A 27,476-nucleotide genomic window follows, 5' to 3' on the forward strand; every position below is an offset into this window, starting at 1 on the left:
CTGCATCTATTGCTAATGTACACAGGTCGGGGTACAGGTCTGGCCACCAGGAATAGGGGTGTGCTATTTTTGACACACTCCAAACTACGTTCCCTGTCCCACTGATCACCTCCCAGGTCAAGTTGTGAGACTGCTGTGGGCTGGAACATCTGCCTGGGGGAAGGGAGCACAGTACCAGTACAATGGCACACAGTTCGAAGGCGATCATCTTAGGGGCGTTCTGCTGATCTTGAGCTGGAGAGGATTCTTGGTAGATTGGGCTCTCCACAACGGGTTTCACATGAGATGCGTGGATCCACTTCTTGCCTCCTGAAATAAACAGAAAGGGAAGGCTTCTCAGGGGTCAACATGCCCTGGACTGGAATTAGTATTGGTTTTGCTTTTATTTGTGTCTAGAGGTTTAATGAGCCTGTCTGGGAGCCATCGGGCATTTTGTGCCTTAGCATCATATATGCAAGCATGTCCTTTCCCCCATATGAGCACAGGGTCAGGCCCGTGCCATGTGTTGGTCATCGGATCTCTCCACATAGCCTGTGCATAATTATCTGCCGTGGAGGGATGCCAAAGGCGATCAGCAGCGGTTTTACCCGCGGAGTCATAAGTAAGGAAATTAAGAACAAACAGTGCATGATTTAGGAGTGTCTTTGCATTACCTGTTTTCGGATAGAGTACTTCTCCCCCCGACTGAAGTTTGAATAACATGTTTTTAAGGGTTAAGTGGGCTCTTTCAACAATGCCTTGGCCTTGGGGATTATAGGGAATTCCTGTTATGTGCTTAATACCTAACTGCGCACAGAACTGTTTAAAGCTAGAGCTGGCGTATCCAGGCCCATTGTCAGTTTTTAAGATTTTAGGTGGTGGTAGATATGCCAGGCATGAGAGAACATGGGTAATAACATTTTTAGTTGCCTCTCCCGTTTGCAAGGATGCACATAGGAAACCACTACATGTGTCAATAGACACATGGATATATTTTAATTTACCAAAGGGAGGGTAATGAGTGACATCCATTTGCCATATCTCTCCTGGAACTAACCCCTGGGGGTTGATTCCGTTATGAGGCTCTGGGAGGAGAGTTAGACATCCTTGACATTGCCGAACTATTTGGCGGGCCTGTTCTCGGGTGATTGAAAATTTGAGTCTAAGAGTATGAGCATTGAGATGATGTAGTTCATGAGCCCGTTGGGCTGCAGCCAAGGGTGAGTCTGACGTGACAGAGGCTACTAATTGAGTCGCCAGATCAACTCTGTCATTGCCTTTGGCAAGCGGCCCTGGAAGGCCAGTGTGAGCGCGTATGTGCCCGATGAAAAAAGGGGCATCGCGGTTTAGAATTAATTTTTGCAATTTTGCGAATAGGGGGGAAGCATTTGTAGAGGGACGTATGTAAGGCACTGTCTCTAATAGGGGAACAGAGGTTGCTACATAGGCACTGTCAGTGTAAAGGTTAAAGGGGGCATCTATTAAAAGCTCAAAAACTTTGATTATTGCAGTTAGTTCAACAAGTTGTGCAGAAGAGAGGTCTGTCTGTATTCGAGTAACTTGCCCATTAATACTGAAAGCGGCTATACCGGAGGAGGACCCATCAGAGAACACCATTACGGCCCTAGCAATTGGCGTGGTTTTAGTCCTCTTGGGAAAGACAACCGGGGTCTTTTGAAGGAACTGGACTAATCTGTCTGCAGGGTAATGATTGTCTATTGTCCCCTGGAAGGAGGTGCAGCTAATTGCCCAATCATCATCATGTTGAATAAGCCATTGTAATTGAGATGTATTGTATGGGAGGGTTATAACTTCAGGGTCTCTCCCAAACAACTTGAGAGCTGCCTCTCGGCCTAAACGTAAGAGGGCAGCAACTAATTGAGGATAGGTAGCTAAGACTCTAGGGGGGGAGGCTGGCAAATGAACCCAAAATAGTGGATGGTTTTGCCAAAGGACTCCTGTAGGGGAGAAGGGGGTAGGGAAAATGAGCAGCCACAAACTTAGATGTGGAGAGAAGTAGCTAATGGTCTGTTCAGAAATAGCCCGCTCTACAATGGTTAATGCCCTTTGTGCTTCTGATGAAAGCGAGCGGGGGGAGGAAGGATCAGGGTCTCCACGTAGGACATCAAACAAGGGCTTTAACTCTCCGGTGGTCAGCTTTAAATAAGGCCTGAGCCAGTTGATGTCTCCTAGCAGACGCTGAAAATCATTAAGAGTGTTTAAGGAGCTTCTCTTTAACTGAATTTTTTGAGTGAGGATTTTATTAGAAAATAATTCAAAGCCTAAAAATAGTTGGGGGGGGTGGACCTGGACTTTTTCTGGGGAAATTTGTAGTCCTCGATCTCGGAGGGCAGTGACTAGCTGTTGACTGGCCGCATAGAGCTGTTGCTGGTCAGGACTGGCAAGAAGAATATCATCCATATAATGGATAATATACAAAGTGGGGAAGAGCAACCTAAAGGGGTCTATAGTCTGGGCTACAAACTTTTGGCAAAGAGTGGGGCTGTTGGCCATTCCTTGTGGGAGAACTCTCCACTGAAACCGGGGAGAAGGCCCTACACAATTGGTAATGGGTATACTAAAGGCAAAACGTTTGCAATCATCAGGATGCAAAGGTATGGAGAAAAAGCAATCTTTTAGATCAATTACTAATTTGACATACCCTTTAGGGATGGCTATTGGAGAGGGAATTCCCGGTTGTAATGCGCCCATAGAGACCATAGTCTTATTAACCGCCCTGAGGTCTTGTAGGAGCCTCCACTTGCCTGATTTCTTTTGGATTACAAAGATTGGGGTGTTCCAAGGGGATGTAGAAGGTTCAATATGTCCAGCAGCCAGCTGTTCTTGCACTAACTCTATGGCTGCATTTAATTTTATAGTGGTAAGGGGCCATTGATCGATCCAGACAGGAACATCACTTTTCCAAGTAATCTTGTCTGCCTGGAGTGCAGGAGGAGCAACGGCCCTTACGAAAAATGTTTTTCAAACCCTAAACCTGAGCGGTCTATCTTAGGCGTGGCCAGTATCGGGTTGGGATCTCCCTGTTTTAGTTTGCCCAACCCCTGACCAGGGAGGTAACCCTGTGAAAGCATCTGCTGTGTTACAACTTCACTAGGGCTACACATGATGACCTTCATTTGAGAAAGGATATCTCTTCCCCAAAGATTTACCGGCAACCCAGGAACTACGAAGGGTTGAATGAATCCGGTATTTCCTTCTTCATCTTCCCAGTTTAATAACTGTGAGCTCTGTAAGGTGTTTCTTGACTGCCCAATTCCTTGTAGATGGGTCAAGGAAGCGTGTAAGGGCCAGCTGGAGGGCCATGAAGCCTGAGATATGACCGTAGAGTCGGCCCCCGAATCTAAAATTCCTTCAAATACTTTTCCTTGGATCTTAAGTTTAAGAGTGGGGCGTTCTTTAGTAATAGCTTGGATCCAATATAAGTCTGAAGAACCTGGGGTAGAGGAGCCTCGCTGCTTATGAATAGCAGGGTGAGATGTACTTAAAGGGAGGGGGAGCGCCTGCGCAAGGCGCTGACCTTTCATAATGCTGACAGGGCACTGGGGGGCACTAGCAAGAATTTTTATTTCTCCAGTATAGTCATTGTCAACTAAGGAAGGGTGGACAATAAGGCCGTTTATTGTGGTGGAAGCTCGCCCTAAAATTAGAAAATAAGTATCTTTGGGAGGTGGGCCATAAATTCCTGTGGAAATAATTGTAATTCCCTCTTCAGGCGTTAATATTGTTGAGGAGGAGGCACAGAGGTCAAGTCCTGCACTCCCGGGTGTGGCCCGATAGAGGGCGGGAGTGCTACAGCTAGGCTGTTCCCCGAGGCCGGCTGAAATGGAATTGGCTGGGGGGCCCGGGGCTGGCCCCTCAGCCCGTTTCCCTGAAAAGGGGGGGTGAAAGGATTTGTGGTACTGTAAAAAGGATTTGTTGGATTGTTACGGCACTCTTTGGCCCAGTGCCGCCCCTTATGGCAGCGAGGGCAAATACCGGGGACTGACCCAACTCTAGGAGGAGGAGCTGTGGTAGGGCATTGGCGAGCGAAATGGCCTGGCTGTCCACATTTAAAGCAGTTACGCATAGGCGGTGCGCCCTTGGGGAAGGAAGGAGGATAAGAAGCCGGGGGAGTTTGAACAGCGGCACCTACAGCTAAAAGGGCTTGGACTTTGGATGTAAAAGGATCGACATCTCTACACATTCTCAGCATTTCATCAAGAGTTTTGTCTCGAGTCTTACCGCGGAGGACGGCTCGACATGCCGAATTGGCGTTTTCATAGGCTAGCTGTTTTACAATCTTATCATTGGCAGCCGCGGAACCAAGGGTCCTTTCGGCGGCCTCTAACAGTCTGCTAACAAATTCGCTATAGTCTTCTTGCGAGCTTTGAGTGATCTTAGTTAGAGGAGTGTTAGCAGTCCCGGAAGCAGGGAGTGATATCCAAGCGCCCAAAGCGGCATCTTTCACTTGAGATAAAAGACCAAGGGGAAGGCGCTGCTGCCTGGTTTCAGAGATATATCTGCCCTGTCCCGTAAGCTTATCAAAAGTCCAGGACGCTGTTGGGGAATGAGGGTCTTTTACATTGGCAGCAGCGATGGTCTGACAGCGGTCAGCAAAATCTGCCTTCCAAGTTAAAAACTGACCACGGGTAAGCACAGCCTGGACTATACGCAGCCATTCACCTGGGAGTAAATGTCCTCCTCGAGACAGCGAATCAAGAACAGAAAGGGTAAAAGGGGCATTGGGGCCATAAGCTTTAACGGCCGCGTTCAGCTCTTTTAAGCTTTTGAAATGGATTTTGTGAAATTCTCTAGGGCCATCAGCAGGCTCGGCCGGCTCTGGCTCAGCCTGCTCCTCTCCCTCACTTTCTATTTCCTGAGCAGCAGGGGCGTCTTCGCCGTCGCTTTCAAGATCGCCCTCCTCCGGGCTATGTGTTGTGGAGGTGGGGCCAGAGCGGGCGGAGGCCCGGGTAAGAACAGGAAAGAGCAGTTTTTTAGGTTGTTTTTTAGGTTTTGTGGCTGTAAGCGGTTTCTTAGAGAGGCCCCTTTGCGAATATAATGCGGGACGAACTGGTTGGGAGACAACTAATTTTTGGAGATGGCAAGTTATTCTTTGTTCTACTATCTGTGCTATTAGGTCTTCAGTGCTGGTAGGGGGGCTAACAGGACCGGGAGCCGGAGGGGGTAGCGGAGGGGCCGACGGGGGCAAAAAGGCCGGGGCGCAAACATTGGGAGGCCGAATAGGGGGAGTGTAAGAGGCTCCTTTCAAAACTGGGGGTGTGTAAGAAGGGGGGTTAAGCGACGGGGCGGCAAGGGGCCAATCTGGGTTGTGATACCTGGCCGCCTCGTCTTCTAGTTCGGCCGCGTCTCCCGGATCTAAAGGTTCGCCATTTTGGCTCTTAGTCACGACTGGAAAAACCTTTTGTGTATCGACAAAGTCCGAATCTCGAGGGAGAGGCGGATAAATGCAACATTTGGGAGGGGTATCATGGAGGGCACCGAGCAAAGATGGTGTCGGGCTAGGGGAGGGGGATTTAGCTGATTTTGGGGCAGGGGGATCACTCGAAAGAGACGATTTTGAGGCCGCCCGAGATAGGGGGCGGAGGCAATATTCTGCCACTGACAAGAGTTGACGTTTATCAGGGTCAGTATTTTCAACAATATCTCTGATAAGACCCCAATAGGAAAATACTGAAACAGGAACAGAGTCAGGGCCGTTTTTGATAAGATAATCATTTAAATCTCTACCTACTTTCTGCCATTTTTTAGGATGAATTTCGGGGCCATTAATGATAAACCACGGACAGACTTCATCAACAAAAATAAAAAACTTTACCAAGTCTTTCTTTTTAACTCGAACTCCTCTCTCCCTAAGTGAACTTTTTAGGTCTCTTATGAAGACCGCTTCTTTACTTAATTTAGTTCCCATTTTCTTGTAAGGCGGCCGGTACTCACCAGGGACGACGACCTCCGTGAGCGGCGAAAGGCGTCTCCTATTGTTTCATCAAGAAGGGGTCTGGCCAGACGATATCTTACTCGGGGGTCCGCCTGCGAAGGATCCGCGCCTCGAGCCCCACGTTGGGCGCCACTTGTCCCGTCCAGCGGGACCTAGTTATTTGTGGGGACGAGGGGGATCCGACCTGAAAGAAAATGGGGGCGAGAGAAGAGCGAAGGCAAGACAGTATTCTGATCAAGCCCTCCAATTTTATTGTAAGACGGGGGTAGATATACACCAGTGTTCAGGGGCAGAGTGGGCCATAGGATACTTGTAAGCAGGGGATTGGCTGCATAGCAGGGATGGCGCAGCGAGTTACATTCTGATTGGTATATGATAATGGGGAAGGAGGGGGAGAAGAGTATCTCTTGGCGCGCGCGGGCTTTCTTGTTGGCGCGCGCGGGCTCGCAGCTAATCTCCAGGAAGTGAAGCAGGAACCTCATGAACTGTGGCCATCTTGTTGTCTTTGTGTGGCTCCCAACATCTGCCCATGGATGAACAGTGAGAAAGAGGATTCCTCCTTTTAGCCTGGGATGGGGCTTGGGGGACCGTGTAACCACGCTAATCATTTTCCTAAAAGCGATTTTGCCATTAACTTCTCTCCTCCCTGTAGAAGTAGAAATATATTTTACAAAACTATGTTTAGTTTAATTTACACATCCTTTCATGAACAGACCAAGTTCTTTAAGGGCATTTATTCTGCTTCATATAAATAATTGATCAGCCGAGTTAATTTACTTCTGCCTGACTTGGTCAACCTTAATTAACTGCCCTGGAATCAAGACTGAACTTTTTGTTAGCTTAAAATCTTTCACAAGCATGATAACAAGGGCTTTATTTTCCCTAAATTTTCAGCATCAACACTGTAACCAAGGAAATAATCATCATAATAAAGCATTGCTTTAATTTGCTATAAATACATTGGCCTAGACGTTGTGAATTTTCCAGAATACTTCCAGAAAGCAGCTCTGTTGGCAGCAACAATAAATAAGCACGCGAGAAACTCAGTTCTTATCCTTTTCTACAAGTCCCTCCAGCACAAAAATCGATCTTTTTGAAATCAGTAGTTCTGTAATGTTTCCAAGCAAGAATGAGAAGCAGGCCATTTTGGCTGTCCTGAGCTCTCTGACATCCGTGTAATTGTAGCATCAGCCTCTGTAGGGTTGTATTGAATGGGTCATATGTGACTGAAGCAGGCCCAGCTCCTTCGGAGGAGCAAGAGGAAGCTGCTGGGCAGGTTGCCTTTGTTTCTGGAGAAAGAACCTGACAGTGGGTATGGGGTGGCCATGTCCTCCGGGTACCAGGTCTTCATGTTGAGATACTTTGGGTGATTGTGTATCATTGCTTATTCTCAGTTTGGCATGGAGCAAAGCAGTTCATTGATGACAGGGAGCCCCAGAGGGGAGTGGAGGTTAGAGAAACTGAGCACCTGGGATAAGCTCCCTGTAAGGAAAGAGTGCAGTGTCATGTGTTTGAGAACATAGACGCCTCCCATTAAAAGGTGACTGGCTTTCAGATGACTTTAAAATAGTAAAACGCAGTAGAAAAAGACAAACACCCTTTGCTAAAGAATGCTGGCACCTTGGTCTTTGCATTTTATATGCTCTGCTGTCTCCACCTGTCAACCTCGTCATCGTCTTTTCTGGAATTACCTAGTTTTCTTTTTGTTGATTCACTCATTTACCACCTTGCACAGGACTGCAGGTTGGAAATTCTCTCATTTATTGAAGGGAGAAGTTCATGTCTGACATAGGGAACGATTATGACTGCATCTCTTCCTTAAACCACTGAGCTTTAGTTTCCTTATCTGTAAAATGGGGGTGCCATCACCTTGCATCCCCCCCCAGAGACCGGTTACGAGTCTGAATGATACATCAGCGGGTTCTGTAGTTCGTGAAGCGTGATGCAGATAGAAAGGCCTGTTAAATGGCTTGGAACCTTCCATAGAAAGAATTATTGCCAGCCCCAGATATTGTTAGAAATGTTCTTAGACATCGACACTCCTAATTTTTCACATGTGCTTTTCAAAAAAGCTGTTTTCTCCTGATTGGTGTGGGAGATCATGGGAAATTTTAAATCTTCCAACCTACATACTACTGTTAGTACTCGACTAATTAAGGACATCCTCGAACCAAAATAATCCTTCATGCAATTTTGGTCGCAAAGCCTGCTCTCTCACAAACCTGATTCGCAAGCTAAGCTGCTTGGCTTGATGCCTGCTAAACTGGAGGACTTGGCAGCCTTCTCTGGAACTGCGTGGAGCAAAACCCTCTCATCAAGTTGTGGATTGGAGATTGTTCTGACTCCACCCACTGCGATGGTGCCAAACCAAGGACACAGTAGCAGGGCCAGCCTCTTAGACACCTGGCTTTAGGTCTGGCGTCCCGATGGTCACATGGTTTGAAAGCGCCTCTCTTCCTGCAGCTTTGCACCACAAGGGCTAGATTTTTGACCTGATAAGTCCCATTTTGAGAGCAGACATAGAGTTTATGTATAGGCAGTGGTGTTTTTTTTTTTTTTTTTGCTTTTGGGGGTCCAGTCCCTGATATAATAGACACTCCAGAGGATAACAAAAGTTCTGTGTGTGTTTTCTTCAGGTAAGCTGGTGACATGTCCTAATCATTCAGTGTGTTTCCTTCCAAACGTAACTGCTCTCTCCTTTAAATAGCTAAACCCTGTCTTTTCCTTAGTTTGTGGAACAGAAACTGAAACTTTGGGGAGGAACAAAACCCTTGATTTCACAAATGAATTCCTTTTTTTAGTGATGCCCAAGGTACTTATATCACCTGGTTCTTACATGTTAGAGAAAGTTTTAGTTGTTTTTTCATAGATTCATTCTTCTGCAGACAGTAAGGATATGAATGCAGTGTTCAAAGGACTATAATTACAGGGAAGTCTGATCTAAAGACAGCGAGTGAATCAGCTGTTCTTCTGAGTTTGCTTCCCACCTGTTAACAAAAAAATGCTATTCTTAATCCCCTTCAGAATCGGATTAGCTTTAGAATAATATGTCTTCTGGGTCTATAAAATTTGTGTCAAGTTGGATCATACTATGCCCTGACAGGAAAATCTGTTTTTTGTGCATATCTATAGAAAAGAGACTTAAACACAGTTCCTAATGAGAGGGCTACCTTCTCTGATGATGTCCACAGTGTTTAAATTTCTCTGCGGTCACATATTTCATGTGTGGGGGAGAAATCTGTGGCGCTTGTTGTTCATATGAATTTCCATGATTCAAAAAAACTTCAGTTGAAAGTTTTCTGCCCTTTCATCTGCGATTGGTATTTTCACATTCAAGTCTTAATCATTTAGGCATTTCTCAGTTGGGATGTTTGAATCGTCCACTTCCTTTTGATGCTCGTTTTCCTTTTCGAAGTCATGGTCTTTGAACTTGGAGCATGATCCTGCCCTTGTCATTGTTTGGCCCCCACTGCTTGCAACTTTAAGAAAACAAGCGGTTTAAGAACTTTTGACATCTGACTGAACTTGTTCGAATCCTGACTCTAGCAAGCGAGCTGTGGGATATGCTGGGCAGATTGAAATAGCTCTCATGTTGCCTTAGTTTACTCACCTGCAAACTGGGGATAGCGATTGTCGTCAGCACTGAACTGGAGAATTTATATAAATCACCTGCAGTAAGGCTTCTCACGATGCTGGTGATCAGTAGATGGTGAGCAATTGATATTAGCAAATGCTGTCTGTCTGTTGGAGCCAAACACCTTTCCTGAGAGATCGGCTCCCTGGGATAATGCCTTTGTGTCTAGAGAGTAACCAGGCAGGATGCGAAATGTATGTGCATGTAGGTCATAGCCTCTGGCTGCTCATCTTGTACGATACATGTTTTATTAGACATTTAGTACTTCCAAATCCAGGCCCTATCTTTGGTCAGGCTATGCTAGGCAAGATTTTTTTCCAAAATAAATATAAGAAGGCACTGACCTTACAGGCCTTAAAACCAAGCTAGAGGTTAGTAATCCAAGCATGAGAAATACCTAACTTTGAATGGGATTTCTCAGTACAGTTTTAACCATAAGACAAAGATCAGAATCTGAATTTATTTACCTTCTGAAAAGTGGGGAGTTTTTTTGTTCCCCCTCTCTGAAAGTGGCCATTCTCATGGGAATGGCCAATTTTGAAGAGTCAGTACCTGAATGATTCCAAGGAGTTTGAATATTTGAAATGCTTTTTGGTTTTTGACTCTAAGGGTTTTTTTGGTTTTTTACTCTAATGTTGATGCTCACCTGTCAGTCTGATTGTAAACTACATATTCCAAATGACCCAAGATGGCCTTCTAGTAATGTGTGTTATCTCCAGGTAGAGTGAACTTGGGGGCTATTTCTCTAAAAGTGTAACACCACCAGACACGCCTGTGTGTAGTGAAATTTAATGTTATATACCTAATATGCTGTATAGAAAGACTGACTGATTTCTGGGCAGAATAGCCAGACATAGTCACCAAAATTTAACATCCATTTTAGGGTCACCTGGAAATACTTACTTTTTCTAAGGGGACAAAAAAGACCACATACTCAAAGCGATACTACTTAAACTTGAATTTTGACCTGAACATGGACTCAAACACTAGGGATCTGGACCACTAATGAAGGATAAATTGAGTGAAAGAAAATGACAACTGTTTACAGATTTTGGCAACATTGAAGGCAGGGCCCTTCTCCTTCTGTACAACAACTGTTTTAACAGCTGCTTTTTTTCTCTCTCCCCCGCTCCCTCCTGAAAATCCTTCTATCAGGTTTTTGAGTCATGATGCAAGAATCTGGGACTGAGACAAAAAGTAACGGTCCAGCCATCCAGAATGGGTCAAGCAGCGGCAATCACTTGTTAGAGTGCGGCAGTCTCCGGGACGGGCGGTCCAACGGGGAGGCGGCGGCCGTGGACGTGGGGGCAGCCGATCTGGCCCATGTGCAGCAGCAGGTACTGGGTCCTGGGATTGGGCTGCGCAGGGGGGGCGTCTCTTGGGAAATGGTGAAAAAAGAAATGGTGTCTGTGAGGGCCTTTCTGAAAGTAACAATTTGTAGGGGGATGGGAGAAGAGGAAATCAAGAAAAGTGCCAGTCCTACCACTTAGTTTTTGTACTGAACCACTGTGAATGTTGATGCTCACCTGTCAGTCTGATTGTAAACTGCATATTCCAAGCCTGGCACCCCGGGGTCCCAGAGTTGGCTTAAGAAACGAATCCTCAAGCCCTGGGGAGTTCAAAGTCTTGGAAGTCCCCTCTTAGGGAATGGTTGTTGAGAATGAGATCGAGTAGATCTTTGGCTATGCCCTCCTGGCCCCTAACATGTCAATCTAAAGTTTAATTCCTCTTGGGAATAAAATTAGTTTTTGAAGAAGTGATTTCCTTTGCTATTAAAAACTAATAATAATTAGGCTTTTTAAGGCTTATGAAGTAGGAAATAAAATAGGGGCATGTAAGAGAGAAATGAATTGGTGAATAAGGAGAGTAGAAATGTATAGAAATACTGGCAAAACTCGGTAAATAACAGGCATCAGTGTAAGAAACTGCTTCCTGCTACCTGGAGGAATCCATGGATTGGGGCCATTTACATATGTTTTCTTGAATACACATGGCAGTTGATATGTGGCTAACTCCTATTAATGTTTTAAATTATTTTCTATTGGTGGCTCTCCAAGATGCACATAAATTGGGACATATGTGTTCTTGTTATATTCATGGTAGGCATGTAAGCAGGTACCTATGAATATTCGACTGGTAAAATATTTCCCAATGGGAAAGGTGACCCAGAAAATGTTATTTTGTGGCCAAAGTGTGGCTGAAGATTCAAATAAGTAAATTGCATTTGCTTGACAATTGTTTTTCCATCCCTCTCTTGGAATCAGGAGCTATTATTGGTTTATGTTGATGATAATGGGTAGTTTTTGTTTCCTTTTAAGTTCTTGGTTCTTTTATTCAATATATAGTTATGGCATTGCTTGGGAAAAGGTGAAAAAGGAATGGTGCATGTGAGTGCCTTTCTAAAAGTAACAGGAAATGTTAGGGGGATGAGAGAAGAGGAAAGCAGACCTCTCAGACCGTTTTCTTGGACTCTGTATCAGAGAAGCAAAGGGATGCTGTACTAGGGATGGAGGTTTTGACAATCCCTGAGGAATGTTTTCTCTTCTCCTTGAGAATTTGTAAAAACATAACGAATCATTAGATTGTTAGTCTTTTAGAAGTTGGTGTAACCAACTTGGCTAACGGAAACTGCTGGGAAGGTACAACAGAGAGAAAGGATTCCTAAGGAAGCTAAGATACAAGCTGAGGTCTTAATTCTGAGTGATGTGAACCCTCTTTTATTGGCAGCCCAGGCCTAGCTGTGCCCACATGTTGGGCATTATTACATCAGCTGGAATGGATGATGCCTGATGTCTGTTGTGTATAAATTTGGTGCATTTAAGTTAGTGCAAATGACCAAATTCTAACCAACAAGATTGTTAGCAGAATCTATTAGTAAGTGGTAGGAGGGAATCCACACATTTGTTCCTGTGGTGTTCTCAGATATTTATGGTTATACTGGGAATGACTAGTTGGTATTTTGGAGTATCATTGTCTATGCTCTTACCATATACAGAAGCCAAGATGGATTATTGCTTTATGGGACAGTTGAGGTGGGGCTCTTGACCGTTGTGGTCTGGACCCCAAGTGATTAGTTTTATGAGTACATTAATTAAATAAATGGACAACTAACTCCTTCTGAATTTTATTTGAAGAACTGAAAATCATTCATAATCTCAAAGTAGTAAGCCAGCCAAAAACTGTACAGGTATACCATCAATACACATGTATGTGTGCGTGTGCACACGCACGCACGCACACATACACATTTCTGATGTAAGAACAGCAACAGCAAAAGTGGCCTCACCAGAAGGAAGTTATAAAAGTGCATTTTAATAGTATCTTCCCTAAAAAGCATGAGTAGCAAAATTAGTCATTCACATCTCCACCCTTTATCGTGGCTGTGTATGCTTCAGAAAATGTGTGGTAATGTATGGCTTATTGATACAAAGGTCAGTAGCTTTTGGTTATACTTTGAAATTCTTTTTTAAGATTTTTTTAGGCATTTTATATCTGTTTTCCATTGATACGTTTTGGAAAGCAAGCAAGCAGTTGGGGCTATCCTTGTGGCTAAAACTGTACATACTGTGGTTGACAGACCTCTCCCTTCTTATAAAATAAAATAGTGACAGCGGTTTGACCCCCATACATGGACGATAATGTTCTTAACAGGATTTGAGGGGAAAGCAAAACCTGTAGATGAAATAAGAAAAATACACAGGATTGCAAAAGGTTCACAGGACGAGAGTTGTCTGCGTCTTCTTCCAGCCTGGAAAAGGCAACAATTAAACCATTTGGGGAGATCTGAGTGTCAACATGATGTTCTCGGGTTGTTTTCGTCATTTTTATCCTCCAGGTTTTTACTTGAAGTGAGAGTACCAGCGGCGAGACCATCGCAGCCATGCTGAACTCATTACAGAGGGAGTCACACAAAACCATGGATAAAATTTCAATAACTGCAGGCCACAGTTGAGTAAACAGTTGCACGGAAATTTAATTCCTGTTGACTTTGCCCCCATTCCTCGCCAGGGGCACATTCTGATTCTGTAGTACAAAGACAACAGGGGTTACAGCTTTGATTAATGCAGGACAGTGGAAGAGAATTAGAACTGTGAAATATGTTAGAAGTCCATGGAACAAAAAGATCTGGCTTAAAAGGGCTTGGTATAAAAATGAGTTAATTCTGCTTTGCTTGAAACTGAATGTTACAGGATTTTTCCAGTTGCACCAGTACGATCCTGGATGATAAAGGGAGAATTTTTACCTAGTGGCAGGATTTAAACTAAATAAGTGTAAGCCTTCCCATGTTTGAGCCACATTACCAACAATACAAATGATAGCAACCGCCTTGTTTAGAATGGAGAGTTTATGCAAAGATTCACAGCGGAGTGAGGGACTTCTATGTTGGCTTCTGTCTGTAGGTTGGGCAAATTGGGTCCAAACAGAAGTGTTTAAAAAAAAATTATGTAGTTGACAACACAGAAAAATGGAGGAAATCTAGCTTTTCCATCTTCTCTTGAAGACTCAGAAGATCTGGTAACCCTGGGCTGATGTTCCTAGAAGGGCATCAACTTGTTGGGAGGTAAATCGCTACCTAAGTTGGGGAGCCTGCAGCCCTCCCTTCTGCCCTAGTTCCCACTGGGCAGTGTGGCTCATCTGTGCCCTCTGGGCAAGCGGAGTTAGCGATTCTGGTCTGGAAGGTGCCGTCATCACTGAGAAGCCATCAGCCAAGGCCAGGTGCTGCCATTAGCTGGAGGACCTGGCCAGCACACTCACAAACTGGCTTCGTTCCTCAAAACTGAGTGTGTTCTCTCCGTCATGTTTCAGCTCTACTTATATCTGGGCCATGAAACTATTGTAACAATAGTTCTCTAATAATATAATTTGATAGAGTCTCCAAACATTTTCTTTTAGCCATTGAGTAATTCTTTCCCTGCTACCGTAACTGCTTTTTATTTCCTATTAAGCCTGCCCCATTTCGAGGTTTGTAAAAGTTCAGTATTGGATATACACCACTCCATTATGAAACTCAGCAACAAATACTATTACTGATTACTCGAGTTTTTTTCCACAAAGAAAGGATTTTAAAATGTCCAGAGCAATTTTATAAACTGTATGGATTAATGCATTTTAAAAGTCTTGAATTTTAGAAAGCAGAATTTTATTTCCATATTGCTGCAAATGAGAGCTTTTTCAGATAAGCATATTACATAGAGCATAATGTTTAGAAGTTTCTCCATATACAGCATATGCTGTCAGGTCAATTAACAGAATGCATACTAGAAAATGTTTATTCAATAAAAATGAATAGCTGTTAAATAAAACAGCTATTTCTTAACAACATTCCATTTAATGATGGGGTTTAAAAAAAATTTTTTTTTGGTACCACCTGGCAGTTTTATTGTCTGCACGTCGGCACAGGGAGAGCTTTGGCTGCTGTAGTTTTGAGGTGTGGCTATTGTTTTATCTGAGGAGGGCAGTTTAGAGGTAGCCTGTGAGGAAGACATTAAAAAAAAAAAGGTAAAGTATATGCAGAGTTCGAGCACGTATTATTTGGAGAGTGTGGATAAGTGAAGTATTTACTTCATAAAGCTGCTTTGGCATTTGGTTTAAGAGGTTGGGCCTTTGGCCCAAAAGATAGTGGGATACATTTTTCATTAGTAATGTACAAGAGGAAAGTTGAATGACTCTTCAGGAGGTAAGAGACGTAAAGGATAGGGGGCTTCTGAGAAATGACGGAGGGGGTGGAGGAGGATCCACTGGGCTCAACTTTGCCGATGAAGGAGGTAAAAATAACTCATTACACAGAACCAGGGAAGCTCAGAGAAATAGGATGAGTGTGGTTGGAGTCAAGGAAAGAGTCTGGGTATGTCCCTCCAAAGGGAATGTAGAAACTTCACTCTCGGAGGAGCCTGTGAGCATCCTGGTGTGTCTCCTGGCCTCCTCTGAACATGAGAAGTGCACTCATAATGACCGGAGTGTCAACGCTGCTGTGTAAACCAATACACAAAAGTTAAAAATCTCCTCATTTTCTAAATGGTGGAACAAGGCATTGAGTCACTCAGGTTACTAGCAGTCATTGAGCAGAAGAGGGAGGTTGTCCTGCCGACATTTCCGACGTGCACTGGGCCTGTGAAAACAATCCCCGGAAGAAATAGCTATTGTTTGATGTGACAAGAGCTGCTCCTTTGCTCCTTATTCTTACCATCCTCCTCTGAGGGGACAATGGAAACTCCAGTGGCCACCTTCGCATTTCTCCCCGGAGGGCGGCCTGGGTGATCAGCTGGGCGCCCATAGGTGTGAAGACTGTAGCAACAGCCAGTTCAGCCGGACCATTTTCTTTGAGAAAGATTGCTTGTGAACTTTGTCAGAAATGCCCTCTAGTCATCTTTCCCTTTGTAGCTGCCGTGGACTGTGTTTGCAAAGAGGGTCTTTGGATGCCATCGGAGGGGGAGAGTTGGTCAGCATCTCTTTGTTCTAAAAGGGAAGCTTCCAGAGGAAGTGTCCAAGAAGATGGCCTTAATATGACTTGAGCGCCCACCGTGGGGCTGGGCACTGTGACGGGGGGCCAGCGCCTGCCTGCCCTCACTGGTAGGTGAAAAGCCACGCTGTAGTGTGAGGGAAGCACTCTGCCAACGTACTCGTCCTGGGGACAGCGTACAGTTCACAGATTATAGGAAATACCGATGATCAAAATACTTCGTAGGGATCAGTGCCATCCATGTATTAGCGGAAACCATACCAAGAAACTGAAACAAGAATGAGACAGGGATTCAGGTAATCCTGACGAATAAAGGAAAAAGCAGCCACAACAATAATAAACTTCTACCTTTTTTTTCTTCCGTTCTTTTTGTGGCTGTTTCTGGAAAAAGGTATATTTCACCCTGAATGCTAAATTTAGTTCTCTGTAAGTTTTAGCCCAGCCTCCCATCAACAAATTGTTGGGGACGATTTATATAACTTGTGATGTGAGGCTCGTATGAAATTCTTTCAAGTTTTGATGACTGAGCAGTCGTGTGTCACTAATTTCTCCATTGAAAATTAAGATGGCATGGAAACAAAAAAGAGAAAGAGAGCCACGTCAGTAAGAGAGTGTGGTAATAGAAACCCAGATGCCACATTTCATTAGGAGCGAAGTGCGCCCTCGTGACTTTAAGCCAAATTGTCGCTACTTTGAGAAGGTAGTCTTAAGCCCTGACCTGTGGGCTAATAATAAATAAAAGATAAAGGCTCTCTATCTCTTGTCTAATCAGAAATCTCTTTTTGAACTTTCAGGAGGTATGACTCTAATGGTAATTTGTTGACATATTAGCTGCAGTGATTGCAAAGAGTTTGTTTGCAAAAACTGGCAGGCTTCTATCTGTGCTCCTGAGGCAAGGAGCCTACTTGGCTGTTTGCGTCTGCTCGCGTTTATTGACAGCTAGTGCTGAGCAGGCGGAATTGGTATGTTTGTGTAATGTAAACCTATAGCTCACCTGATGGAGTCGAGTGTGCTTTTAGGTGGTGCGTAGATTACTTGATAAAAAAAGGTTACAAGGTGGCAGCTTTTATGGCGAAGTAGAATTGCAATATAAATGCAAGGAGTAGATGGAACAACAAAAAGGAAGTTTATATAGGGAATCGAGCCCCATATTAGAAAGTGCCTTTTCGTCACTTGGTCTTTGAACTCAAATCTATTGTAATTATGAAGTGTTACTTGTAGCATTCCAGAGACCCTTTGCTATATACTGTGTTTGATTTGGTTCATAGAAATACAGCCACTTTATTTTTTTTTCACTCTGTCAAGAAAATGCGGTGAAGAGAGTTTCACAAACTGACCTGGTCTCAGCTTTGTTCCAAGTGAGCTAATAAATGCGCGACACTGGAAAATATGTATTAACTTCCTCAACTTTGGGTTTCTGGAAATTCATGTGTTGGTTTGTTTGCATATTCTCTCATTTAACTAGTATTTATTGTGCACGCCTATGTATAGGGACATGTGGGGACCGCACCGGCACACACAGTGCCGAGAAGGCCCAGTAGACTATGTTGGAATCTATTTGACTAGAGCCCAAAGGGGAACCGGGGGCAGCAACAAGGTGCTTAGAGGGAAAATTGGGCTCAGCTTGCAGGAGGCCTGAGTTTCTAGGCCAGGGGAGGTTTCTAAACAGAGAAGAATGGCTATACAAGAGGTGGTGTACTGAAGGCGTATTACAGCATTGGATGTGGCCTGGCTTGGAAGGAAAGAGATCCTGAGAGATGATGGCAGTGATCAGGCTGCACTGCCCTTGACCCCAGCTGTAGTAAAGGGGCCCTGACCCCTGTGCTCTGTGGCTGACTCCCCTTGCTGCTTGCATTTCTCCTCCCGGGTCTGAATCCCTTGGTCAACTGGAAGCCCCATGAGGGCAGGGATGGGCCTTTTCATTGGCTGATACTCCCCAGCACGGAGCACAGTACCTGACATAGAGCAGCAGTTCTTCTATGGATGCATGAAATAGGCAGAGAATGGAAGGCCTGGGTCTAGAGAGCATTGGGGGGTGTTTTGGTAAATCAGCAGGGCCTTCTGAAGGAGGAGAACTGAAAGCATCAGGGAGTGGGAGTTAAGAAGGATGTGATTCAGGGCTTCCTACCGGAGTGACTGGCAACGGGCGTAGCACCATGAAACCCGAAGAGAAGGGCATTGAGGAGGAGGGAACCCAGGCCCTTTGTTAGCAGCCTGTCACTCTGGGTTATGGTGATATGGTAAAGAAAGCCCAAACATATTTTGGTAAATAAAGGACAGGCTTATCTTGAAAAGATCCTCTTTTTTAAAGGCTGTTTGGAAAAAAAAAAAAGACACCTCTTATCACTAAGACTCACTATTTTGATTGTATATGTTTGTTCAGATTAAAATTATCAAGTATTTTCCCTTTAGCCTCTGCCAGTTACTAATGAGTATATATCTTCTAAAAGTCACACGGGACATGCTGATAAACTGCTGGTGTTCCTATTGATCATGAAAGGGGCTTATCTCTGTTAGAGAACAAAACTAAGAACTGAGATCTTGGATAAAGTCTTTGTTTCATATTGACAGAAGCTTTTCAGAATGAGGTGCTTTTTTTTTTGAAGGCGAAGGTGGTGCATGTTGTGTTTCTTTTGTGGGAAAAATGCAGTGTGCAATGATTAAACAGCTGGTTCTGTTGGGAGACCCTTTTGGAGGTCTGGAGTAAACTGCTTAGGGATGTCAAAGCCTTGTTTGTGTGTAAGCAGGGCCCTGCATAGAGGTGGACGGAGGGAAGGAAGGTCAGGTCTTTGTAATCCTTCCGAGAGGATATTTTCCAGTGTAAATACTGACTGTGGAAGGGATACAGGCTTTTTTTTTTTGTCTTACCACTGTAACGTTCTCCTTGAATTAATGCTTTTATCACTGTTTTTGGACTCTTCCTTTCAGCATGGACCCCAAATAAAATTAACTTCCTAACGTAGATTCATCCTCAGCAAAGTCTCTTACACTTGACCATTTATTACACAATTTTTCATCCACCCAACCACAAGCTACTGTCAGTATTATGGTCATTTCTCCAAAGACACAAAGTGTCAGCTGATCCGAAATCTGTGTTTTTATCCCTTTACCTTTTCTTGTCCCCAATTCCCCTTTCTCCACATTGAAGGGAAGGTGACATGATGTCTTCTTAGTCATTCAAATCCAATAACTTTTAATCTGAAGGTTAAGTAGTGAGATATAAACTAAGAGATGATAATATCAATTTTATGTTCACTGAAGGGCACAATATACCTCTTTCTAGTAGAGGGAAAATTGTGCGTAAAATGTCTTTTGCTTTTCAACAGCAGAGCCATGCCTCTCAGAGAAAGGAAGAAAGAGTTTTGGAAAAATTTAATAAAATACAATGCAACATCCTAAAACAGGGCAAAAGTGGCTTTTGATGATTATAATTATTAAGTATTAATTTTTCAAGGTTGCCTGGTAAGAAGATGTTCCATTTTTATAGCCTCTTGTATCGCCTCTTGTTATCCTGTCTACAAACTCAACAACCTTTTACAAGGTTAAAGACTGGGAGGGAATGACATAATGCTCATTCTTTCCTGACTCTTTTTGGTCCTAATGTGTATGATAAATAATGCTGTGATAATATTGCTTGCCTTGCCTTATTTTTTTTTTCCTCCTACTCGTGATATTTCCATTTCGACTCAATAGGAATTCAAGCATTCGACAGTACTAAGTGAAAATGCCTTTGCAGTGGACATTTTTCTTATGATATTCTGATGATCTCATTAGATTTACACTTGTCTTATAAACACAAACTTTGTTTTAGGAGGGGAAAAGCAATACACGTAAGCTGAGTATATGATATTTGCAATTATAATCATCAAGATTATATTCTGTAATATGGTCATTGACAATCATATAATTGTCAAGATTGTTCCTGGAAATAATTTTGAACTCGTCTCAGCTATTCAGTCAGTTTGTGGGATAGGTTGTAGGTACAAAGAACTGTGTGAAGCCTACAGACTATGCCAGGGATTGATGAACTAAACTAAAAGGTCAAATCCAGCCAAATCTGGCCTGTCACCTGTTTTTTTAAATAGAGCTTTTATTTAAACACAGTCATGCTTCCGTATTTTCTCTTCTCTGTGGCTGCTTTCTTCCCAATCACAGCAGACTTAAATTGTTGCAACAGAGAATGTACAGCTCAGGAATCCTAAAATGCTTATTATCTGGCCCTTTGCAGAAAATCTTTGTTGACCCTTGGATCAGTGCATGGCAGACATGGCAAGATTTGCCTCCTAGAACCTTCTACTCTTACTTTATCATGACAAAAAAAAAACCTGAGGGATCATCCCTCATTCATTTCTAAATTATCCCTCAATAAAATATATGTATATATCACAATCTAAAACTTTGGTTTGCTTTTTCTGGAGTGGTAAATGAACTGGTAGGTGTCATCAGACCTACAGAGTTTCTTTCTAATCATTGAACTGAATATCTTACAAGTTAAACATCTTGGCATCCTTGCTAGTTAGAAAAATAATCTGCCAACCTACTAAGGAAATGGAGGTTGGACACTGTGTGAGTCACTCAGAGAGTGGATGTTCTTGGCCGTGGTTCTCTTACCAAGGAAAATTAACATAAAAACGTAGTAGCTCTTTTGTTCATAGTCCACGGTTGGCTAGAGGATACAAGTAAGTCTCTGAGCGTCTCCCTGCATTCATAGAATTCATAACCTAATTGGAGCAGAACAAGATATAAACATAAGCATTAAATATCAATAGAAATTTCAAAGCAAATGAAGATGAGCCATAGGAGAGATGGATATGACTAATCGGCAGATGAACGATTTAAGCAATAAATCTTCAGGAGCCCAAAGAGAAAGAGTACGCTTGTGTCGTGTTGGTGGGAGTTTTGAAGATCTTGGTAAAACTTAAGAAATCATCTCTCAGTATGCACCTGCTGATTTATATGGACTCCCTCAGTCCAAAGATACTGGTTAGAAGGTATATACTGAGCTCTGTGGGTTTCGTTTATGACTTTAGATAGTAAATGCTCAGGAGACGTGTCCTTGTCATTTTGCCATTTTCAATTTTAGGGTAAGCAAGGGGTTTTCCACTGTGGGATGACTGGAGGCTTTTGGTGAGCAGAGTCTTTTCATGCTGAAATGCCAGCATCTGAGTTCACTGGTCTCCAGGAAACGGCCCGGGCCTATCTGTTTGCACAGACCATTGCCTGAGTTGAGTGTATGATCTCCAGAGATTAGATGAGGGCTGACAAGGCTGGTCATTTTGTTGGTGGTGTCCATATTTCACATATTTTTATATTGAATGGTAGCTAATTCACCTCTATTCATTATACAGCTAGAATGACTGAAGCTATCTTACCTCATTTTAAAATAGTTGTCAACTTTCAAGACGTGCTCAACCCAGCTGTTCATGAAGTGACAATCTTTCCTAGGAAATGCATTGGCCTTCCATTTTATCCCTTCTGCTCTTCTTCTTTCTTTTCATGTTCTTATATATTTCTGTTTTTAAATGTGCTATCAGATGACTTACCATTTATTTCACAATTAGTGAAAATCTCTTCCGTCTTCCAGGTGGGTGGGTATAGGCCATCTCTTTAATTCCATCATTCTTAAATTTTGTAGGTTTATGGTCCCTCTTAGGTGAAGCTGCTGAAACCCTAGCATCTTTTGATCTGGAAAATGTGTGTGTGTGTGTGCGTGTGTTTGTGTAATTTTGTAATTTCAGGTTTATGTGCATCATGACCCAACCCCCATCCCTCAATTAAAACACTATGCAGTCCACACTGCATGTTAATTAGATTTGCTAGCTGGTTCAGTATTTTGACAAATGTTCCTAGATTTTTCTGTGTTTAATTAATGTGAAGTATATTAGTAGCCTATCTTTAATTTGGAAAAGGGTTCCTCTATTGGCTTTGAATGCTTACCAATGTGTCCCTAGAATTAATTCCTGGATATCTTAAATGCAGTGCTAATAAATGCCAGTTTGGAAGAAAACTCTAGAAAGTAAGGTCATATAAAGCCCTCCATACAGGTCCTCAGAGCCATTCTATGCCTATTGAAATGGAATCACTGGGTTTATTCAATCTTGAGTTTTTAATGACTACAGAACCCTATAAGCTAGTTGGAACAGCTTTGCTTTGACTAAATCAGCCAGGATTACACTTCATGATACATACAGCATGGCTACTCCCGTATGTGGCCGATAGGAGTGTGAGTTTGTGCAGCATGCCCTTTGGTGTAGCAGTACCCTTTGGGAGGTTGTGTAGCATTTAGCAGTGGTGCTCAAACTTTTCTGTGTATTGGAATTACCTGAATGGTGTCTTAAAACATGTATGGCTGGACCCACCTCATAGTACTTTATTCTGTAGATCCCCTGGATTGGGGCCCAAGAATTTGCATTTCTGATACTTTCAACCCGGTTTCTGCTGTGAGTTGGAGGATCACACTTAGATAACGACTCAAAAGGCAGAGCATCTTAAAGCATAGGCATAGAGCCAGCCTGTTTGGCCTCAGTCACAGCTCTGCAATCTAGTTGAGTGATTGTGCAAGTCAGTTTCTCTGTGCCTCGGTTTATGCATCCATCAAATGGGAATAATATTAGCATTTAATATTCTGGTATAATGTAAAATGCTCAGAAGTTTGCACAGCACATAGAAATGTCCCATAAACAGTAGCTGTTGTTACTCTTTATCATCACCACTATTAGGAATTTATCCTACAGAAATCACATGAGGCATACAGAAAGATTTAGACCTGAAGATGTTTATTATGGTAATATTTATACTATGAAAAATAAAAAAATAACCCTATATTGCTAACATTAGAAGAAAAGTTGGATAAATGGTTGCAAGTAAGTTTTATGTAATATTGGGTACCCATTAAGAATCACACTCTTATAGAAGGGTTTAATGACCTTAAAAATTATAATGATGGATGGGGAAAAAATCCAGAAAAAGCCTATAAAAATTGTTACCAGTTATTTTCATATGTTAATGGGATTGTGGTTTATTTCATACTACTTTACAGTTTTCTGTATATTCTAAAATTTCTACAATAACATCTCCTTTCCAATTAAGAAGGATAAATTATTAATGTAATTTGCACTCACCCTGACAACTTTTGAGATGGATATAAATGGCAGAGACTACCTACCCTTTGAGCCAGACTTATGTATGTTTTTATGTATGTTTTAAAATTTTGCACCAATTGGGATAAAATTTTCATAATTAAAAGAGTTTGTCCCATAGCACTTTAAATTTTCAGCAACTGCTTGTCTGTGCCCTAGAGCTCTCTCTCCACAGTTTCCCCACTTGCAGGTACCACTAACATCAAATTTGATGGCCACTAACTATCATTATCTAACATTATCAGTTTGTGACAAAATCAATCTTTTGTCAATAAGAAGAGCATATTGATAAACTCTGTGGTTCCAAGTCTCTCCCTTGCCTTTGTGATATTCCTCACCTATTGTATTGATGACCATATACAGATATTCTTAGTTGCTTACCCAGTACATTGCTGTTTCCAGTCGACTTATTTCACTTCCTTAGGGAGCTAGAAAACGCAGGAGGAATACTTCATTTGGGATGTTTTGGACTCGTACAGACAAGGGTTTAAAACCCATCTCTAGCACTCAAAGAAGTTAGTGATGCCCATCTTTTGAGCCTTACTTTTCTCATCCGTGCAATGGCACAATTCGAGATACTTCCAGAGGAGGTTTATAGAATGAATACATTCAATAATGTGCATAAAGGCCTTAAGACAGGAGTCAGTCCTTTAAAATGTGCTCACACACAGTTGTCCTTGCTCAGCATCTTTTGAGGACAGGGAAAAGGCGTGGCTGAAATCTTAGGGACCCAAAGGTAGAGGTCGAGAGGGAAACATGTTGTTTCTCAGGACTGCTCTATTCTTTAGTCTACTCCACCCACTCTATATTTAAATCCAGTCACCCTAGAGCATTGGAGAAATTCATGTTGGATAACGCCAAGGAGAACCCTCATCTGTGAATACTGGAATTCTTGTGTCTTCCCTCATTGAGATGATTAATTAAAAGCACGCAGTCCTATTTGACAATCAAACTCTTCATTTTAGAAACTGACGTCTACATGAAGATTGCAGAGAATCAGTTCTTGTAGGCAATTAGTGCCCCAATTTACCAGTTTAGAAAAGAAAACACATATCCTAATAAATACAGAATTTCTACTCCATACCTTCTACTAGCAACAGTACTGAAGGGGCCCCCCACACAAATGTTTTAAATTTAGAGGCAGAGTTAAGGACACAGTTAGCCTCCAGAATCTGAATTGAATCAGGGTTTTATTTCAGATAAAATCTTTGGGGCTCATAACTTAAAAAACACAACTTTTACTGGCATTACGCAATTTGCCACGGGTCATTTAGCAGAATGTTTGTATATGTAAGCCCAGGTTCTTCTTTTAAGAAATAGGAGCGGTAGAGGGCGGGGATTGGATTTTGCTAAAATCCAGGTGGCGTTTCAGTTTATATTTAATTTTAATTGGAAATCAAATACAGGCAAGGGAGAAAAAAACCTACCATGTTTTCTTTACTAAGAGTATCCATTGGGGAGGGGAAGGACGCTGCCAGCCAAATGTTAAGAAGCAGTTTTTTTATTGTTATGTCTATTTTTTTTTTTTTGGCTAAATTCTTGTGCCTGCATTTTCTTTTTTAACATCTAAATTTTTACACATGGCAGTGATTTTTATGTCCCAGTGCCCCTTGCTGTGCTCTGTCTATAATTTCCATGGGATTAGTACCTAGAATCAGGATAGCAAATAGCTTCTTCCCTAGGCTGGTGAGTCTCCGTTTAGGTCCTAGTCTGAGATCATATTTGATTCTTGTGGCCTGTCTTGATTTCTGGAAGGCTGGGGAAGTTTCTGAAGAATTAAGAGCCACGGGGGTTGAGGAGTGTTTATATTTTAGCCAGAATTTTAGGAGATCCTCCAATTTGTGAGTGTAGCTAGCTGTAGGTGCATTTGGTGAAAGCCCCATAAAATAATCAGCAGAGAGACTGTGGCACAATTAGGAATGGCTGCTGAATGTTGCAGAAGAGCTGCTGAAGCAGTCCCTTACCTCTGCCAGTGCCTATGAAATATCCCGGCGTCCCAGTGCCAAAGCCGAGAGTAAAATCCTCAGTACTGGCTCTGTATAAGGTTTGTGTGTCATTCAGATGTTTTCAATTGAAAACTGAATACCAGATAATTTTGAATTTTCTACAGCACAATTAATTACACGTTCATTGTAGAAAAATTAGAAGATGCAGCTAAGAAAGCAGAGAAAAAAGAAACTACACTGTCTGCAATCTCATTGTCCAGAGATAAAAACTGTTGACATTTTGGTGGACATCTTTAGCTTTTTTTTTTTTGGAATCATGCCTTTATATTCTTACATATCCCTGTTGCTGTGTCCACCATGGAACTTTATAGATTAAAAAATGTCTGGTGGGAATTATCACTGGGATAATTTTAGCAGTGGGATGAAAAATTATCAGTGGGAATTATTAGGGCTAATTATTTTATATATGGAGGCTTCCTTTTTAATCTTAATTTCAGTTTTGTGTTTTGTGTTGATAGCTTGAGAGGAAAATTTGTGTCCTTAGTTTCAAATTTCACAATTTATGGTCTAATTATGCTATTTTCCTAGCTTTCACCCCTTTACCTTCTCCCAGCTTTGCCAGGCACATTTCTTAAAAATTACTTTTAGGGGGAAACATTCAACAGTGCATGATGACAGGTTTTTCAATAAATGAGTGCATTTCTTTGTATTAGAAATCTTAAACGTCCCTATTGTCACAGATCTTTAGAGGTTTGAAATCCCTAACATCAATAGTTGCAATGACATGAGAAGTGGTGGTAATGTCAGTAGCAACATGTATTGAAAGCTCTTTTCTTCCAGCCTTGTGCTCAGTACTTGTCCACGGATTAGTGCCCTTTGTTCTCACAAGCACCGAATGAGCTAAGTACTCTTAAAACCTCTGTCCTTCACAGGAAGAAACTTAACTAGCCACTCAAGTTCACGCAGCTCATCCCTGGACAAGTCCAGCCTCTCAACCGCATCCGCCCGAACCCGCAGCCCGGACTCTTCCCCTCCTCCCGCAAGCCTCACTCATCATGTGCATTGTGGTGACAGTCAGCATCTCTCCCATTTTCCTTGGCCCCCTTCCCCATTGTGAGGGTCCTAAAATGTTGTCTCCTTCAGAACTTGTCCATTTCATCCCATCTGCTCCTGCTGAGTCCAGTAAGAAAATGATAAAATATCCCCATTGCAGTACTTCAGTTCCTACCCTTGCCAGTTTTCAGGGTGACCTTCCTTTTAAGCAGCTGTGCCTTGCCGTTTCGATTTGTTTCTTTTTGTTCCACAGGGAGGGTTGTGCTTCCTACCCGTTGCCTGCACCCTTCTCGGGAGCACCCAAGCTGGGCACGTCCAGACAGCAATGAGCACACTCTCTTCTGTTTCTAAAACACTTCGACTGGAAGGCTTTTGTCTTAATCTTGAAATGACAGAAATTTGGCAGTGTGAGGAGGTCGACAGCGTGGTGCAGACAGTGAAGCTGGGGTGTTAGGGTTCCGCCGGGTCTGAGCCATGGCCACCAGCCTGGACTGCCTTCCAGAGGGCTATCTCCCTCCCCAGTCAGGGCTGGATGTGTTGGCTTTTACCAAATGGGAAATCTGGATTTATCAATCAGTCTGCACATAATAAGCTGCAAGGGATGGTGGTTGCAGTAGATGTTTTATAGACAAATTTAAAAGCAGCCATTTGGGGTCAGACAAGTTTCCCTTTATCGCTCTCATGTTTGGGCACATGGCACTAGAAGACCTCAGCTGCAGACTTTCTCCAGAAAGTCCTGAACAGCTGTCGCCGACTGACAGGATCGGGGAAATGCCCTGTGTGTTTTCTTAGTATTATGTAACAGGTTTGAACCCTTCTTCCAACCAACAAACACATATTTGGGTAAAATATTTCTGGTACCTTGTGTTTCTTGAAAAAATTATTCTCTCAGTCTCACCGATGAGTGAGCGAGTCCTTTGCAGTCACCACGGTTGTTTTCGTGGTCTTGATATCGGGAAGGGTGAATTGTTTTGCTTTAAGAGTGACTAGCTCTGTTGACAGAATGTCCTTTGCTCCCTGAGTGTTCCGTGCGAATGTTTCCGTGGCTCAGTAGTCAACAAGGAACGATTGCTTAGCACAATAAATAAAAGATAGTACTCACCGAAGGATGTGTGATAGGACTTCGGGTGGGAGTTTTAAAGATTCATGACCTACAAGTCAAACTGTGTACATTTCCCCAGCGGCACCTGTTCCCGGTTTGGGAAAGAGTCTTCACGTTCGTGGCTTATTTTGTAAAGATGACTGATTTTGCCCTGGCTTTAACCATTAAATCAGCTCACGTGTTCGTTGATCCCAGTTCTGGATCAAC

General features: G+C 42.8%; 1 protein-coding gene across 6 annotated transcripts in view; it reads left to right on the plus strand.

The window, feature by feature from the left end:
* FOXP1 (forkhead box P1) overlaps positions 1–27,476 on the plus strand; it is a 568,729-nt gene that overhangs the window by 338,642 nt on the left and 202,611 nt on the right. For all 6 annotated transcript variants that reach the window (XM_057507395.1, XM_057507378.1, XM_057507370.1 and 3 more), the window contains one exon: positions 10,725–10,906. In XM_057507395.1, coding sequence (XP_057363378.1) covers positions 10,736–10,906 — 171 coding nt within the window. In that variant the 5' untranslated portion in view covers positions 10,725–10,735. The remainder of the gene's footprint in view (positions 1–10,724; positions 10,907–27,476) is intronic.

The sequence above is a fragment of the Manis pentadactyla genome, chromosome 1 (assembly GCF_030020395.1).
Source record: "Manis pentadactyla isolate mManPen7 chromosome 1, mManPen7.hap1, whole genome shotgun sequence".
Taxonomy (NCBI): domain Eukaryota; kingdom Metazoa; phylum Chordata; class Mammalia; order Pholidota; family Manidae; genus Manis; species Manis pentadactyla.